Source organism: Haemorhous mexicanus, chromosome 21, assembly GCF_027477595.1.
Source record: "Haemorhous mexicanus isolate bHaeMex1 chromosome 21, bHaeMex1.pri, whole genome shotgun sequence".
In the NCBI taxonomy this organism is placed as follows: domain Eukaryota; kingdom Metazoa; phylum Chordata; class Aves; order Passeriformes; family Fringillidae; genus Haemorhous; species Haemorhous mexicanus.
In genome coordinates this window covers 3795946-3812473 of record NC_082361.1, presented here as the reverse complement: position 1 = coordinate 3812473, position 16528 = coordinate 3795946, and the positions used below count along the sequence as shown (strand labels likewise).

General features: G+C 42.1%; 2 protein-coding genes across 2 annotated transcripts; one reads left to right on the top strand and one right to left on the bottom strand.

The window, feature by feature from the left end:
- The first annotated feature begins 50 nt into the window (after window positions 1–50).
- STKLD1 (serine/threonine kinase like domain containing 1) lies at window positions 51–11535 on the top strand. The gene is made up of 18 exons (XM_059865531.1): window positions 51–230; window positions 664–708; window positions 1999–2073; window positions 2691–2795; window positions 2982–3052; window positions 3654–3769; window positions 4136–4248; window positions 4342–4502; window positions 4939–5069; window positions 5710–5793; window positions 6458–6574; window positions 7117–7251; window positions 8139–8267; window positions 9066–9203; window positions 9723–9851; window positions 10126–10263; window positions 10576–10655; window positions 11473–11535. Exons 1-18 carry the CDS (start codon window positions 51–53, stop codon window positions 11533–11535), a joined length of 2010 nt encoding a protein of 669 aa, XP_059721514.1.
- Window positions 11388–16431, bottom strand: REXO4 (REX4 homolog, 3'-5' exonuclease). The gene is made up of 8 exons (XM_059864991.1): window positions 16098–16431; window positions 15313–15671; window positions 14880–15032; window positions 13952–14145; window positions 13418–13506; window positions 13073–13147; window positions 12740–12814; window positions 11388–12148 (listed from the first exon to the last, which is right to left on the bottom strand). Exons 1-8 carry the CDS (start codon window positions 16290–16292, stop codon window positions 12047–12049), a joined length of 1242 nt encoding a protein of 413 aa, XP_059720974.1. The 5' UTR covers window positions 16293–16431; the 3' UTR covers window positions 11388–12046.
- Between the last annotated feature and the right edge of the window lie 97 nt (window positions 16432–16528).

Genomic DNA, 16528 nt, shown 5'->3' with positions numbered 1-16528 from the left:
CTGGCTGAAGATGTCCCCAGTCCTGCCCTGGGGAGCTGCAGGTGTTTTCCATGTGGAAGGTTTCTACAGAAGGGTTTTTTTGCCTGGGTTGTTCTGCCCTGGCTGAGCAGGTGCTCTGGGTGTGTCCTGTGCAGGTGCTGGAGCAGCTCCAGCCCGGGGCACTGGGCACAGTGCTGGTGGCTCAGCTGAAAACAGACCAGGGTACCCAGAAGAAATATGCAATAAAGCAGGTGAGCAGGTGGCTGCTGTGAAAACAAGAGTGTGGCATGTTTGTTGTCTCCAGGGGCACTGTGATAGTAGCAAGAGACCCATGCTGGGCAGCTGAGCTGCTGGGTAAGAGTGGGCTTGCTTTTTATAGTGCTGCTTTTTGGGAAAATGGGAGGTTCACATCAGTTTAGTGGAATGTTGAGGCTCCAAGTGGGGAAAGGGCAGCAGCCTAGTGAAGTCCCCTCAGTGCTGCCCTAACAATACAGAAACACTGTCTGTCACACATGAATTTTCAGCTCTGTTTTACCCATCTCCTGACACCAAAACTGCCCCAAACATGAGAGATTTGACCTATCATTGAAAATTGATGTCATTTGCACCTTGGTAAGAGTGTTCTGGCTCGAAGTTCCCTGGTGTTTCTGTTACAGTCTCAGCCCTGTCTTTTGTTTGGTGCAGGTTGAATGCATTGACCAACACCAAGCAAATGTGGCCTTGAAGGAGGTATTGGTGCAGTCTTTTCTTTACTACTTCACTTAAAAAGACCAAAGTCTTGGTAGAACCAAGTCTTTTATCTACAAGGATTAGCTGAGTAAATAAGTGAATCAGGTAGGACTATTTGTGGGGTGTGCTTTCTGCCCTCTGCTTGGGCTCAGGCCAGAGTTTGTATTAATTGTTGTTATTTATGGATATGTAAACTCCAATGGACAGCTCTTCTCAGAGGATAGTTCCTTCTCAGACTTTTTATTTGTTTTGTGAAGGCAAAGGGCAAAACTCATCCTTTTGGCCTTTAAGCTGAAGGAGAACCTTGGTCTGTTTGTAGTTTATTATTAATAACTCGATGTCTAGATAACATATTTCATGATATGCTAATTTCTCAGAGTTGAACATTTTATTGTGAATTATTTTCTCCCTTTGTTGTACCCTTTTTTTTTCGTGCAAACTTTCTCATAATGCCTTGAGGATGAAGTATCAGAAATACTCTTAAAAGACCAAAAATGGTTTCAATAAAATAGTGCAGTAGCACATGATGGATGAGTCTCCCAGTGTCCAGTATGCACAGCATTTGGAGTTGGAAAAGAAGGAGAATAAATGCCTGTGCAGATATTTTATCCTGGTCAGACCTTTCTGACTTCTTTCTCTACCAAATATTGCATTACCTGTAAAACTTGTTCTAATTTTTCTATTGAAATAAATATTGATATTAAAATAAATGCAGTTATGCCATTTGGGAGCCTGGCTCTTTTTAGCTTTTTCCCTTGTGCCTGCACAGCCACAAACACAATTATAGGAGAGTGACCTGAATTCTTTTTATCTTCCACATAATCAGCAAATTTGCTGAAGTGGTTAGGATTTGTTAGAGCCCTGCACAGAAACCACCTTCAAGGAGATAAAAATCTCTCGTGCCATTGTATTTGCTGAGGTTCAAGCTTGCATGGAGGTTACAGGAAATAATGGCTGCACTTGAAAAATCATCCTGACTTAGATTCTAAGAAATGTTTTCAGGTTAGGATGCTAGGAACTGAAGAAGGGGGTGGTTCACACATCATCTCCCTGTGGATCACTTTGTATCTCTGAATCTCACAAGGCTGTTGCAGCACTGGGTGAAATATTTTCCTTCTTTCCACATTTGTGTATGCAAATATTTCACAGAGCTGGCACTTTGGGAGAGTTGGATCAGAAATGTGACATGAACAAGTGAGGAACTGGCTTTGGGTGTTATTTAAGGCCCTGTTAGAGGGAAGGACTGTGTAGCTATAGAAAGCTCTCTCTATTTTATCTTCTTTTGTGCAGGCAATGGATTTGCTAAAACTCTGCCATTCTAACATCTGTACTTACACAGAATTGTTTCTGACTTGGAATGATGAGGTGAGAATGGAACAGGATTAGTTAAACTGGAATGTGTGGCTTATGTTCTAGGCACAGAGCCAATTCAGAGATTTAAATTTGGGGTCATTGGGGTGAGATGCTAAAAAAGAAGGTTTTTTGATTTGAAACAAGCCTGGGTTTTTTTTCTTTTTTCGGCTCCTGAATACACACACTAAAAAGCTGTGAATATGTATGGATTGGAGTCCATCACGTGGCAGACTCCCATGTTCTGATGGGAATTAGTGTGCAATTCTGATTTTCATGCCTGCATGAAAACCCTTCTATAGGGGACCATAAGAAGCTGAAAGCCTTGACTTACTTATTGGCAGATTTTCTTCAGTGCTTGGACAGAACCTTGGATGATTTTATGGATGTATAATTTGATTTGAATCATCCTATGCAGCTTCAGATAAGATGCTTGATAGTGGTGGTTTGTTTTATTTGCTAAAACAATGAGCATGCTGTATTTTTAATGAAAGAAATTAAATGTTGTCTCTTCTGTGAGAGAATAATCATCTCAGAACCCTTTTGTACTGTGAACATCACACCCACCAGTTTGGTTTTGTCTCTGTTACCTGCAAAAAATTCAGCAATTTTGGGGCAATGTTTTATTGCAGGTCTCATCTCTGTTCCTCTGCCTGGTAATGCAGCACTCAGGCCAAGGAGATCTCTCAGCTCTAATCAGGGAAAAGAGGCAGAAGTCAGAAAAGATATCAAACATGGTAAAAAGTACAGAAGAGGCACCTGTTTGAACTGAGAGACTTGTTGCTTTTATGGTATTCCTTCTTTCTGAAAATCCTCCCTAAAGCCTTCAAAGCACAGGAGGGTGGTTTTGGAAGCTCACTTCTGAAAGATATTTGAAAGTTCCTCTGTTTGTGTTACACTTTCATGTCTCTTTCCCTCCACAGGTGGTTCAGAAGTTCCTGGGACAGATGGTGGATGCTTTGTTTTACATACACAAACAAAATATTTGGCACAGGTGAGAAGAAATCTCATTTTCTTTGTCTGACAGGCTCCTGTTCTTTGCAGTGTTGGTTCAGCAGTGCTCAGAGGCAGGGACTTTTACTATTCCAAAAGGAGAAGAAGGGGGTAGAAGTTCCAGACTGTAGATTAGTTTTTTTTACTTCTGAAGTTACCTGTTTCCTGAGTTTTGTCTGGAATACTCATTTGATTGAGGTATTATCTCCTGGTTTTTTTGTTTTTTTTTTTTTTTTAATATTTAAAAAATTGTCCATCTCTGTAAATGCTCACAGTTTGGTGGCTGTGATGGACAAAGTTTGTGTATCTGAATAAGAGACAGCCCTTGCATTCTATGCTCGGATCAATTTGTGTCCCAAGCACAAATTTTAAAACATTTAGAGAGGAAAATAATTGTATTTTCGTTGATTTTCACTTGTATATTAAAAAAAAAACCAAAACAAACAAAACCACAACAAAACACAAACAAAAATTTTCCAAACCAATTCCCCACCCCCCAAAAAACCAACCCAAACCTTCTGAGGGCTAAAGATGCAGGGAATTTGTAATTACATGTAATTAGACTCTAATTTCACAGGCTGACAGAAATATTTGTGTTGCAGAAATCTGAAGCCATCAAATATCCTGGTGACTGGTGAGCCATCCTTCATGCTGAGTGACTTCAGCACTGAAACACTTATGAATGATGAGCTGAAATGGAAAATCAGAGTGGAAGAAGGTAGATATTTGTTTTGCTATTTTTTCTTTTCTACTGTATTTTTAAGAGGTTTCAGTTGTGGCAAATATTTTTATTCCTCAGAGAAAAATTAGGAAAGAGGAAGAATTTATCTTCCCTCTCCTTTCTCTGCATTAAATTATTTGCCTTCCAAATAGGATTTTCATAGGCTGCTGTCTGCAGCATTAATTGTGTTCACAAGTGAAAAATGTAGATATGTGTGAGAGTCTCTGCAATGAATACAGTTGGAATCCTTTTCAGCTTTGTCCTCAGGAACATCTTAGAGAAATGTTCATTAGTTACAGTGTGTTTTGTAGTTTTTGGAAGCACCATGTCAGCAATGTCACCACATGATTCCTCTTTCTACAGAAAGCAAGTCTTGGATGGCTCCAGAAACATTTGGGTTTTCTTTCACTGAGAAATCTGACATCTGGTCCTTGGGCTGTGTCCTCCTTGATATGATGAGCTGCTTTGTTCTGAATGTGTGTAAGAGTGATTTATTAGGGATTTAAAGGGTGCTGGGCTCATCAGGATATCTGAGTGTGTGGGGCTCTCTGACACTGTGCTCTTCCCAGGCAGAAGAGATAAAATCCTTACTGCAGGGTATCAGAGGGGACAGCAGCTGCCTTGAGGGAGTCCTGACCCTGATGCAGGATGGAGAAAGAAACTATTTGCCTTTCTTTCCACTTTTATTGATGATGTTACAGATTGAGCCCAGCATGAGACCCACAGCAAGGTGAGTTCTGGCTGCCTTCCCTTGATTTATTTTGTTCTAAACCCCTCCTACCTCCACAAACTGGGAATGTTCACTGCTGTTGGAAAGGGTTTACATTGCTTATCCTCCTGCCTCAACAAACTGATTTATTAAAGACTTGATGTTCCTTCAGAGGGGACACTGAGATGAACAGGTGTCCCTTTTTGCATTTATATTATAAATTCACGTTATGCAAAATTTTATGAGTCTGAACTTGACACCTAAACATGGCTTGTGCAATGTGAGCTCTTTCTTGAGCTGTCTGGAAGTAAATTGTTTAATTTCTGTCAAAAATAATCTAGTCTAGAAGTAATATTCGATTTTTTTATATCAAAATGAAACAATGCCTGTAGATTTTTTCTTTTCTAACTTACCAGTCCTAACTCACTGGTGCTGCTTTTGTCTCTCAAAATTCCAGGGATCTGGTCACTGATCCATTTGTTGGGAAATGCCTGATTTTTGCTGGTGAGACCTCAATAAAACTGAAGAAGTCTCTGCCTCCCACAATTACAGATGAGCTCTTGCAGGGAGGAGTTGAAAGTGTTCTAGGTAATAAGGAGAATAAGATTAATGTAAAGGTGATTTTCACAGGAAATAGACCCTTCCAGTCAGGATGTATTCTAATTGGAAATAAATTCTTGGCCACTCATTTTACCTGCAATAAAATGGGATACTCTGAGCAAGGATCACTATGCAACTTTCCCTCTAAATTCCTAAGGTTCTCAGCCATTCCTGCTGCAAAAGTTAAACAGGGTCAGAGGTCATTCCTCAGAAAACTTGGGAGCTCCACTTATTTTGTTTGCTTTGTAACATGTTTGCTGATTCATGCCACAAGGGATCTGCTCCATTATTTTCCTTCTAAGTAATGAAGATATTATTTTAATCTGAAAAGTCTATTGGAATAATGCATTTAAAGCTCCTATCCCTGCTCTGATTTAATATTCCAACAGGTCCCCAAATATATATATATATATATATATATGTAATGCCAAATACATTGTGAATCATAACACTTGGAAATATTGAAATGTTTAATGAGCTGGGGGGGAAAGTTTCTCTCTTTTCAACAATCCCAAATTTCATTATTTCCATTCATATGAATTCACATCTTGCACAAAACAGAGACAATTCGAGTACTTTGTGTAAGTGTTTGTGTGGAATGGTTGGAAGAACTTCCTTGGTTTCTCAGACTTCATGCAGGCTTCCTGGGATGTTGAAGAAGTCCAGGCTGAAGGCATTCAATACCTTGCCAGCTTTGTAGAGGATAAAACTGGTAAGGCACTACTTGATCTATTTATTTATTTATTTATTCTGCTCCTTCCTTACATTTTGAGATAATAGGAAGAGGAAAACATTTCTAGTGCCCATAAATGAGAATGAGATTGCTCTCTTCCTGTTTCTGCAGGCCAGTAGTGATGGGATTGTGTTAGTACCTGTTCTGTACATGCTTTTGTTAACCAGCAGAGGGGTTTTACTGGATAATCAAAATGGGCACTGGGGGAAAAAACCCCTGGGATATTTGAATTGGCAACAAACTGACATTTGAGGAAGGTAATTTCCACAAGCCCTGGAATGACCTGGGGGTAGTTCCTGGGGCTGCAAGGCTGGTAGAGCAAAAGGAAGCTACACATGGCTAATTCCTGTGTCTGTAAAGCTGTGAGGGTGAAAGCTGTGTATTTCCTCCCAGAAGCTGCACATTTTTCAAAAGAAGCTTTCAGAGCAAGGTTCATAATTCAAAGCACAGTGTTAAATCAGTTATAAAATGCTCTGTCCTTTGACAGCACTTTAATGCTGGCATTGGCTTATGATGTTAAAATTCAGGGTTTTTCTTAGCTTTAATTGATAGGAGACATTTCCCACACAGATTAAAACAATTCACTCTGTTTTGTTCTCTTTGATTCAAGAACCTTTCTCAAAGAATTTCTTTTCCCCCACAGCATTCCCCCATCTGCTAACATGCACAGAAGTGATCACTCTTGCCATGAAGGTTCACACAGATTCTCTGGATTTACAAGTAGAAGGCTGCACTTTATTGCTTGAAATTCTTAGTCAAGGTACAATTGAGACTTCCTCCTTCTGCTGGGTCTTGTAAAGATTACTGAACCCATTAGCTGCTCAATGAACAATTTTAGGGGATGAATTTAAGGGGCTAAAGGAATTTAAGCAGCTTTCTGAATTCTCATGGCCTTCCTTTAGGACTGGCACACAGCAATTCTGTGTTAAGAGTTAATTTTAAATATTGGTGCTGATCTTGTCCAACCAAGGTTGTTTTCATGTTGAGTGTGCTAGAAGGCATAAATAAGACTCTTGTTGTTTTGGTGTTTAAATTTTAAACCATAGAAGTGGTTTTGGGTCTCTTGTGTGGTCCCTGCTGTCACTTTCATGGCAATTTACCCCAAAACCACCTGATGACATGAGCTTAAAAATTCTAAGAATTGAGTTTCATCAAATGAAAGTTTAAAGTAACTTTGGCTTATTTTATGTGAAGAAATGCTGTTAATTGAATGTTTTGCTATGCTGATTGCAGGGCAGGGGGGTTCAGATTTCATTCAAAACCACTGAAATCTTTGCTCTATTCCAATGTTTGTGGTGACAGCTCTGGAAAAGGGGGTGATGATGGCCCTGGATATGAGTGTGGCCAGCTGCCTGTTACACACAGTGAGGAAACATTCTGAAAATGAAGAGTTCCTTTCAATGCTCTGCACATTATTGATGATGGTTTCAGCCAGTGGTGGGTCACCTTGCTCATTCTTTGGGGAATCTTAATATATTTTTACTTTTTGCAACAAATTCAAGATATAATGCAGAACTTGTGATTTCACTGAGAGCTGTGGATGTCTGTGGGTAATTATTAATTTAATAGTGGTAATATTGGTAAGATTGATCAGATATTGATAACAGCCCTGAAAGTTTAAGATACAATGCTGAGGCTTCAGGGATTTACAGGACCACTCTAACAGATCCAGTTCTGTATTTCTGCTTGGTTTGGAAACAAGTACAAGCTCTGCAAATAGCAGTGCTTGGGAAAATGAGGGCATAGAACCTGAATTCTATTTTGGACTCTACCATGATGAATTGAAACCATTCTCCCTAACTTCTCTGCTTTGTTCTCTTTTCTTCTGAACTTGTAATTGCTAAATATTTATAATACTTTTAGTTGTTTTCAGTGTCAGTTCAACAGTCATCAAAGACTGTTTTTAGAAATGGTTACAGTAGGATTTAGCAGCAAGGGGGAAATCTTCAAAAAAATTATTACAAAGCGTCGTGTCTAAGACTGAACTATTTTTACCCAGCGTTTCCTAATTCTGAAGCTTAGTTTGAATGGTTACAATGGAAATAGGTAAAAAATTGTAATTTACACCCTCTCAGTTCCTTTCCTGCTCTGTGAATTCCAAGTCTGTGAGGAAGAAAAGATGGCCAGGAATGCATTTGAAAGGATCAGATGTGTTAAATGCATCTTGTTAAAGAATTCGGTCTGTTCTCTGGCTTCCTTTTGTCCAGCTGATGGGCTCATGTTACGGCTCTGTTATCTCAGTTTAAACACGTTAGGGCTGCCTGTTTCGAGGCCAGTGGGTGGGACAAAAAGCCCAGATTCTATAGAATTTCTGTGGTTTTCAGAAGTAGCTGCGGAGAACCTAAGGAAAGTTGGAATCATTCCAGACCTTCTGTCAATTTTAAGACGTTTTCTTCATAATGACAAGATCTGCTTCTCTTGCTGTGCCGTTCTCTGGAGCTTGGCTGTCAGTGGTGAGTAGAACACAGGAGTATTGTGCCTGCACCCATGTGACTGAAGAGCAGCAGGTACTGAGCCTAATTGAGTTCAGATTTTCTCTCATTCTTGTTCCAGGAAGATGGGATGAGATGATCTTTAAGATTCCTTCCAACCCAAACCAATCTGATTTTGTGATTCTGGAGAGTTGTTTCCACAGCACTGCTACCATCACTTTGTGATCCAGAGTTAAATTAGATAACAACAAAAATTAATGCAGAGTTTTTTAGCAACCCTTTATGTGATAAGGTGTCAAATTTGAGCCGTTCAGGCCAAGATGTGACCTGATTTCATATTTACCGATTTGTTTGTGATGTGTTCTTGTGGAGGTGTGTGGTGTTCTGATCATCATGCAAGGCTGGAAGCACAGCTTGTGCACAGTTTCACCTGGTGTGTTTTATTCCCTCTGTGCAGCAAATTACCCGTTGGATTTATGGGACAGCTGAATTTCCATCCTGCAGCCTGGATTCTGTCAAAACTGTGGTTATTTCTGGAGGCTTCTTGCTGTGATCCCTATGCATAATTTAAATGACAAAGAACACTAGTTCCTGCAGAAGTTCAGCTTTCTCCAATAAACAGAATTATTTATTAGTTCTGTAGCACTTGGTTTGGTTCTGTACATTTTTGATTCCTTCCCTCTGCTGCCCTCCAGACTAAAACAATGTTGCATTATTCCAATGCCAGCACCCATTAAGGTTTTACTGATATAATTTGACATAAAATGATACCATTACTTCATTAAATAACTCTGCCTGGTGCATTTCCTTTCTGCTAAGGTAATTCAGAGGATAATGCAGACCAAGCAGTGCTGGCAAGTGCTCTCCCTGCCACCTCAGCAGTGCTGCAGGAACACCTCCAGAATGGAGTCGTTGCAGAGGCTGCCTGCTCAGCTCTGTGGGCACTGGCACTCCAAGGTGTGTGATCCCAGTCTCCCTGTTGTCCCTTGGGCATGGAAAAGGCTGGGATGTCTGTGTGTCAGTGGTGATCTGCAACCCAGGCTGCTGGGCTGGAGAGGCTCTGCAGATGGCAGCAGAGTGAGGAACTTGCATCCTCTCTTGGTTGCTCTTCCCTGCACTTGCTCTGTGGCTCCCTCATGAAGCCATTTTTGATGAGCTATAGCAATTAAATCACCAGATACTGAAAATGGGGAGTCCACTGGTGGGCAGCTAATTTGCTTGGTTGATTTAGAACAGTATTTCATGTTAAAAAAGAAAAAACCTTTCATTATCATTTGCACTATTGTCACATTTACCCACTGCCTGCCCTTGTGCCATCATTCCACTGGGAAGAGCTGAGCAAAACACGCTCAGCAATCATATTTCTATTCCCCATCAGTAGAATAAGTTGAGTATTCAGGACTCTATTCTTTTGGCCTGAAGGATACTGAAATTTTGGGCTTTTCTGTATGTTTTTTTTTTTTTTTTTCTTTAAAGGTTGCTTAACTGACAGTGACTATGAGCCCACAGCAGCACTTTTGCTGGATGCACTCAGGATGAACCCAGAAAGAGCAGTGCTGGTGAAGAATGGCTGCCTGGCTTTAGCCAGCCTTGTGAGGCTCTCAGGTAACATTCAACAGTTCTGCTTTTATTAATTCCCAATCAGCTCCATCAACATGAAAACAATCATTAAAATCACTTCTGCTCTGCATGACAGTGTCAGCTGCCTATCTGGTCTTCTACTTGTCCCCAAATATGCTTCAGAATAGTTGTTAGGAAGACTGAAAATAATGGGCACAGCTTCCTGAAAACATGGCATGAGCCAGCTGGTGAGGGGATGGGAAGCAGATCCTGCAGTTTGCAGCTACAAGGAGCCCAGCAGTGTTTGTCTTCCTTGCAGAAACTGCAGCTTTGGCAATTCTGCTGGATTCAAAGGGCAGTGGAACAGAGCTGATCAAAGAGGAATATCACCTTCACTCCCACGAGCCAGGGGTGGCAGAGGCTCTGTGCCTGCTGATGAACGAGATGGTTCAGTATGGTGAGATGGCTGCTGCTGCTGCCACTTGTTGAGTCTCCTCCTCTCTCCCAGCCCCAAAATCAGTAAAATCACAACAGCAGCTCTCAGGGACATGTTAGCTGCTTTCTCTGTATCTGAGAAAGCTCCAATTCATCCTCCTGAGAATTCAGTCCACTTGTTCCAAACAAATACCACTCTGATGGTGAAACATTTCAACTTCGTCTTATCTTGCCTCTTCCTTGTGTAGCTCTGTCTTCTCCCTGTTCTCCTTTAGCTCCTGCTCCACAGGCAGTTGTGCTATAACATAAATTTTCTTGTTCATTGGCTCTGCAGATGAGGTTATGCTGAATATGAGGTCCCAGAAAATGGAAAAGCTGCTGTCTGAAATAAAATTCCAGTTTCCATTTAGCACGGTATGGAGAAGTCTCTGTGATAATAAAGTATATTTGTATATTATTTCTGGTGAGGGATTTGATCATAGTGCAGAAATTTAGAGATTAGCTGCATGTGGAATGAAGAGTGAGTTTGTAAGGATAGTTCTAATTACTGAGAACAAGTGGTTGAAAGTTGTTTTTCTTGTTGCTGCTACTGCTGAAATTTTAAAAAATTCTGTTCTGGTCTCTTGCAACATTACATTAATTTATTACAGTCTTCATGCTAAACCAGGCTGAAGTTTACAGGAATAAAGCCATAAGTACATTACATCCAATTTATTTTTGGTTTGGAAATGGCATCTTTAACAAATAAAAAAAAAATCCAATAAAAACTCTCTGACAGTTTGTGGGAAGATTTAATTTACATTAAATTTCACTAAGCAGTCACACTGAAAAAAACAAAAACCAGCAAAGTTAGCAGAGCTATTTAATGTGTTACACTGATATTTCTTTTGCAATGGCTTGCTGGCAAGAAACCAATAATTAGGTTTGTTCATCAAGCCAATAGAACTGGTTAGTCTTAGTTTTGCTGATTTTAGTAATGTATTTACAGAATTGTTTTCAAAGAGAGTCACAAACTGTTCTCCTGCAGGCATTGCCTGCACCCCTTCAGTGAACACTGCAGCCACAAGGTAGCACAGAAAAAAATAATCACAGAAGGGGAGAAAGCTCCCTCTCCTGTTGTAACAGCAGCCACTTCAAAGACCTATGTTAGACACATTGTTTTTATTAATAAAGGAATACAAAAATAAGTGAAGCAACAAGGTAATCTGACAATTCTCACATTTCCCTCCAGGAGATTCAGACCCTGGTGGATGCAACACTTTCGAAACTGAGGAAGGAAAAATGCTTTGTCTGAGAACAAGACTTGGCCACTGCTGGATACAAAAGCCTGGGTCCTCCATTAGAGGATTCTTCTCACCAGAAGAAAGAATATTGGGCTATGAATAATATACAAACAGGTATTTATTGATGGTTTGGGTACCACAACCGTGTAACTAACAGCAATAATTAAGAATTCACCTTGCAGTAGACCTCACCTTATGGGCCTCAACATACTTGAAATAAAGATTTTAATCCTTGGAGTTTCTTCCTTCATCTATCATAATTTAAATTTTTTAACTTATTCAGTGTCTATTTCTGTTGAAGAAATTTAACTGATGAAGTTCTTCCCAACTGCAGGCATTTGTTACAAAGGTGTTTGAGCACAGCAGCAGGCATCAGGCACAGGGATACCAGCAGCATTCCTGTACTTCCAGGTTATTGTAGCATTGTCTTTGGATTGATTTTATGAAGTAGCTGCTGACAGTTCTGATTTATCTCTAAATTTGGAATGTGACATCATACCAGCAAATGCTGCAGATGAATTTTTAAGTTTTACAATTTTTCTTGTTAGCTTTGTTCTTAACAGCAGCTTCCCATTTCTTTTTCTCCAGGGTGTAAAGTCTCATAGCTGCTTGTGCATCCTGGATCTGAAAGAGAACAGACAAGGATGTGAGATAATCAGCAGCCAGATCTTCCATAGTTTTAATACATCTTTCCATTTAACATTTCATGATCTCTTTTTAAATTTAGGCTCAGTGTCTAGGGAAAGGGATAAATGGTGTATTTAGAGTCCAGGGCCCACCACAAGGCTCTGCATTTCTAATTGTTACTTGCAAAGTCCTAAGAGAATTTTGTCATTGATACGGTATCTATGAGCTCCCCTCCCAGTTTTGTTTCCCCAGTTCATGCCTCCTGCCCACTGAAATAAAGGATCTGCTGTGGTTCAGGTGTAGCCTCTCCCACTGTTTATCCATCCTGCCACAGTGCAGAATATTGCTTTCAGGGTAAACAGATCTTGGTCATTACCTTTCCCCCTGGGAATTTTAAAGTAACAAGAATTCAGAGCTAAGAAGTTGACTTGTGCAGCTGTTTATGAAATGAGTGAACGGTGAGCAAGCTTAGATGACAATCACTGCTGCTGCAGTCCAAGCAGAGCTTGCTGAGTTCCACTGGGATGGAGGCACAGCTCTGGGGACTGAACCAGAAGCCAGAGCTGGCTCTTCTGAGCAGGTACCTACCGAGCAGTGCTCTGCTGTCTGCACCTGAACATTGAGCAGCTTCTCACAGAGCAGCTTCAGGGATGGCCTGGAACTCTAGGGACAGAACAGATCACAAACCATGCTGTCTCACAGGACTTGAAATAATACATAATAAAAATGTTATGCTCCTCTAAATATAGCACATCTTAGCCCTTAGCCTCTGCTGGTGAAATACCAGGAATAATTAATTAATTAGGAGATATGTGTGTGCATAGGTAGGAAAGCAGGAACAGGGTCAGGTAAAAGCAAGCACAGGAGTGGGTCAGCAGCTCTGGAGTCTGTTAATTGAGCACCTTCCCAGCAGTCTCTTACCTTGACTCTCTGTTTGAAAGGTTTGTATCTCTGTGTGTCCCTGATCTTCTTGTGAGGGTGATCAAGAAGTAGGACCTAGAAGAAATCACATTTTCAGTCTAAAATGTGTTATTGCATGAAACTTTACAGAGCTGAATGTGCAGCTGCCCATTGTTTCCTCCCATCCACTGTAAGAGACACTTTAAAGCCATGAAAGGACAAGACCCAGCTCATAGAGGCAGGGCTGGATTCAGGAGTTTCCAGGAGCTCAGGGGTGTTCCTTTGATCCAGAATGATGTATAAAAACTTCATTTTTAGTGTCCCTTGGTGCAGAACAATGGATCAGAAAGTTCATTTTCAATGTACCTTTAGGTCATTCCGTAAGGCGTGTCCAACTAAAATCCTTCCCTGCAGGATCTCAGCCACCTCCTTCTGAACTGTTTTAAAGTCTTCACCTAAAAATGCCACACAAGGAAACACTTTCAATGAGCAACCACTGCATCTCTTCTGGGAAATAACTGAGGCTTGGGACTGTAGTTACTGTACAGTACAATAAATCTCTGCTTGCTAGAACATTAAGAATTCCATAAAGAGAAAAGAAATTTTTTTTTAATACTTTATTCCACCAGTTAATTCCTTCAAGGGTGTAGAGAATTCTCTAAAGGGCACAGCATGAAAAGGAAATTTTTTTTTTACACCATATTCCACCAGTTAATTCCTTTAAAGGTGTTGGTGATCACTGTATAAAAACACTTCTTCCCACAATTTTTCTTAGCATTGTTTAACTCAAATCTCAGCATTTTGTTTTCCCAAATTAGGTCTCAAACTGTTCCAAGCTCAGCCAATGAGGCTTCTGTGACAACCCACTGAATCCTCCCTCTTTGGGGGAACCCCTGGTACCTGAGTTTATATTCTGAGGCCGGATGCCACTGACAGCTGTCCTGTAGTCTGTCACCTTCTCCGTGGGCTTGACATACTTGTCATAAACACACTTGCCAAACTGGTTGACGATGGACACCCGAGCCAAGATGCTGTCCTCGCCCTTGGGGCCCACCCCCACCATCTCACAGTCCATGGCCACGGCCCTGGTCAGCCTGGAAGGCAAAGGGACACCTTGGGGACACCTCTGCAGGGCCCAGCTGGAGCTGACAAGGGTCACACCTTGATGTGAGCAGGGCAAGGCCTGGCAGCAGAGGCAGGGAGATGTCAGCTCACTGTGCAGGTCAGTTATCAGAAGCCAGTCTGATAGCTCTGATATTATTATTATTGTTTTTTAATTGAAGGGATGGGACTACAGTCAGGGTAAAAACAATTTACTGTTCAGATAAGCATTACTCTCAGGGGCTGTGAGATTTATGAGGGTGAGGGTAAGGGGTTATAGCTCAAGAGTAATTGTAAGTTTTTCATTACAAGACAATTCATAACTTTCTAATCTAACAGACAGTTGCTACAAAGTTTATTTTGCTTTTCTATTGCTTATTTCCACTGCACTGTGTATACTTTTATCTAATGGGCTATTATCACATGTACACACACACGTTTCTATTATAACTCCAAAACTCTTAGCTTACTCTGTACAATTACACCCTGACATTATAAACCCTTCACTATCTTATCAATACAGTTTTTTACTTACTTAAGGCATATTCTCACTTACAACTACAGGAACATGAGTTTATGGTTTTTCTGCTTAATGTCTGTGTACTTTATTTTTATCAATCTAAGCTTCTTTTAAGGCTGCAGATCAAACCTTTCACTGTCTCTGGAAGTTTCTATCTTCCCATTCCTCACACTCTGATGCCAACCTTCCCCCTGCAATGTCACTCACCCATCAAAAGCCTTTTCCTTAACCAGCACCTTCTCCACAGACTGGCACTGCTCTGTTTCAAGTCCCAGGTTCCTTCTGGCAATTTTTGCTGCTTCAGGTCCCAGTGCTGCTTCAATATCTTTGGGATCAACATCATCAAACCAGATGTCAGCCCTGGGAAGAACAGATTTAATTACATTTAACAGTCTCAAAACAATCTGGTGTCTGTTGTACAAAAAGTGTGATGGTTTTTAAAACCAAGAGATAAACCCTGTGAAAAATTAAGTCTATGACTGGCACCTCTACAGGTTTCTTATGTCTGAGGAGTTGGGGCAAAATGTTCCTTATTTCTTTCAGAATTTAGTCTGGAAAACTGCAGCTGTTTGGAATGTACCTCTCTGTGCTCCTCCCACAATAAATATTCACATCCAGGGCTGCTGCCTGAAATACTCACTCTTTGGGCTGCTGCTCCTCGTGTTCCTCAGTTTTCCTCCTCTTATGTTTCAGCTCATCCTTCTCCTTCACAACAATGCCATTTTTCTTTTTTTCTTTGCTGCCTTTCCCATTGCTTTTGGTGCTATTTAAATTCTTATTTGCTGTAACCCCCTTGGATTCTGGCTTGGCCAAAGAAGGACTGGCTTTAGCAGCACCATTGTCCATTTTATTTGTGGATTTGGCCTTTACCACATTCCCATTCCCATTGACTGCTGGGACTTCTGGGCTTTTGGCTGCTTTGAGTGGCTGCTTCTTTTTGGTGTCTGTTTGACCCGTGGAGATGGGCTTCTTGGAGTTATTTGCCTTTTGTTTCAGCAGCTAAAATGACATTAAAAAAAATAATAAATTGAAAGATAAAGGAAAAGAGCCTAGAAAAGAGACTTTAGAGTGACCTAACTGTGTCCTTCCAGTACCTAAAAGGGACCTTCAGGAAAGGGGGAGAGGGGCTATTCACAAGAGCCTGGAGTGACAGCACACAGAGAATGAGTTCAAGCAGTGTTAGATGGATTTTGGGAATTCTTCTCGGTGAGAGTGGGCAGGGCCTGGCGCAGGGTGTGCAGAGCAGCTGAGGCCGCCCCTGGATCCCTGGCAGTGCCCAAGGCCGGGCTGGACGGGGTTTGCTGGGACAGTGGGAGGTGTCCCTTCCACCGCGGAGCTGCATTCAGGCGCTGCCAGCACGGCCCCGCTGCTTCCCTGTCCCATCTCCCCGGGGCTGCCCCCACCGCATCCCCCGGTCCCCCTCACCTCCTGCAGCGCCTTCCAGTTGGAGGAGAACTCCTGCGGGTCGCGGGGGGGACCCACAGCCGCCATGCCGGGGCCTTTGGACGCGGCCGCCGCTTCCCCGAGGGCCTTCCTCTTCTTCCTCCTTTTCTTGCTCTTCCCGCGGGCCGCGCCGCTCGGCCCCGCCGCCTGCGGCTCCGCAGGGCTCTGCTTGGCCATGCGGGGGTCAGCGGGGTGGGACCGGGACAGGGACCGGGGCCGGGATCAGGGGACAGCGAGTCCCAACTGGGCCGGCGCTACCGCAGGGGGACCGGCACAGCGCCGCACCGCCCCGGCGGGGAACGCCGGCCCGCGCTTGGGTTCCGGGGCGGGGGGGGGGGCGGTTCCGTGGTTCCGGGGCTGGTGGTCGCGGGGTGACCCCCACCCCACACGGGTGTGTCCCCAGGGCCACACGG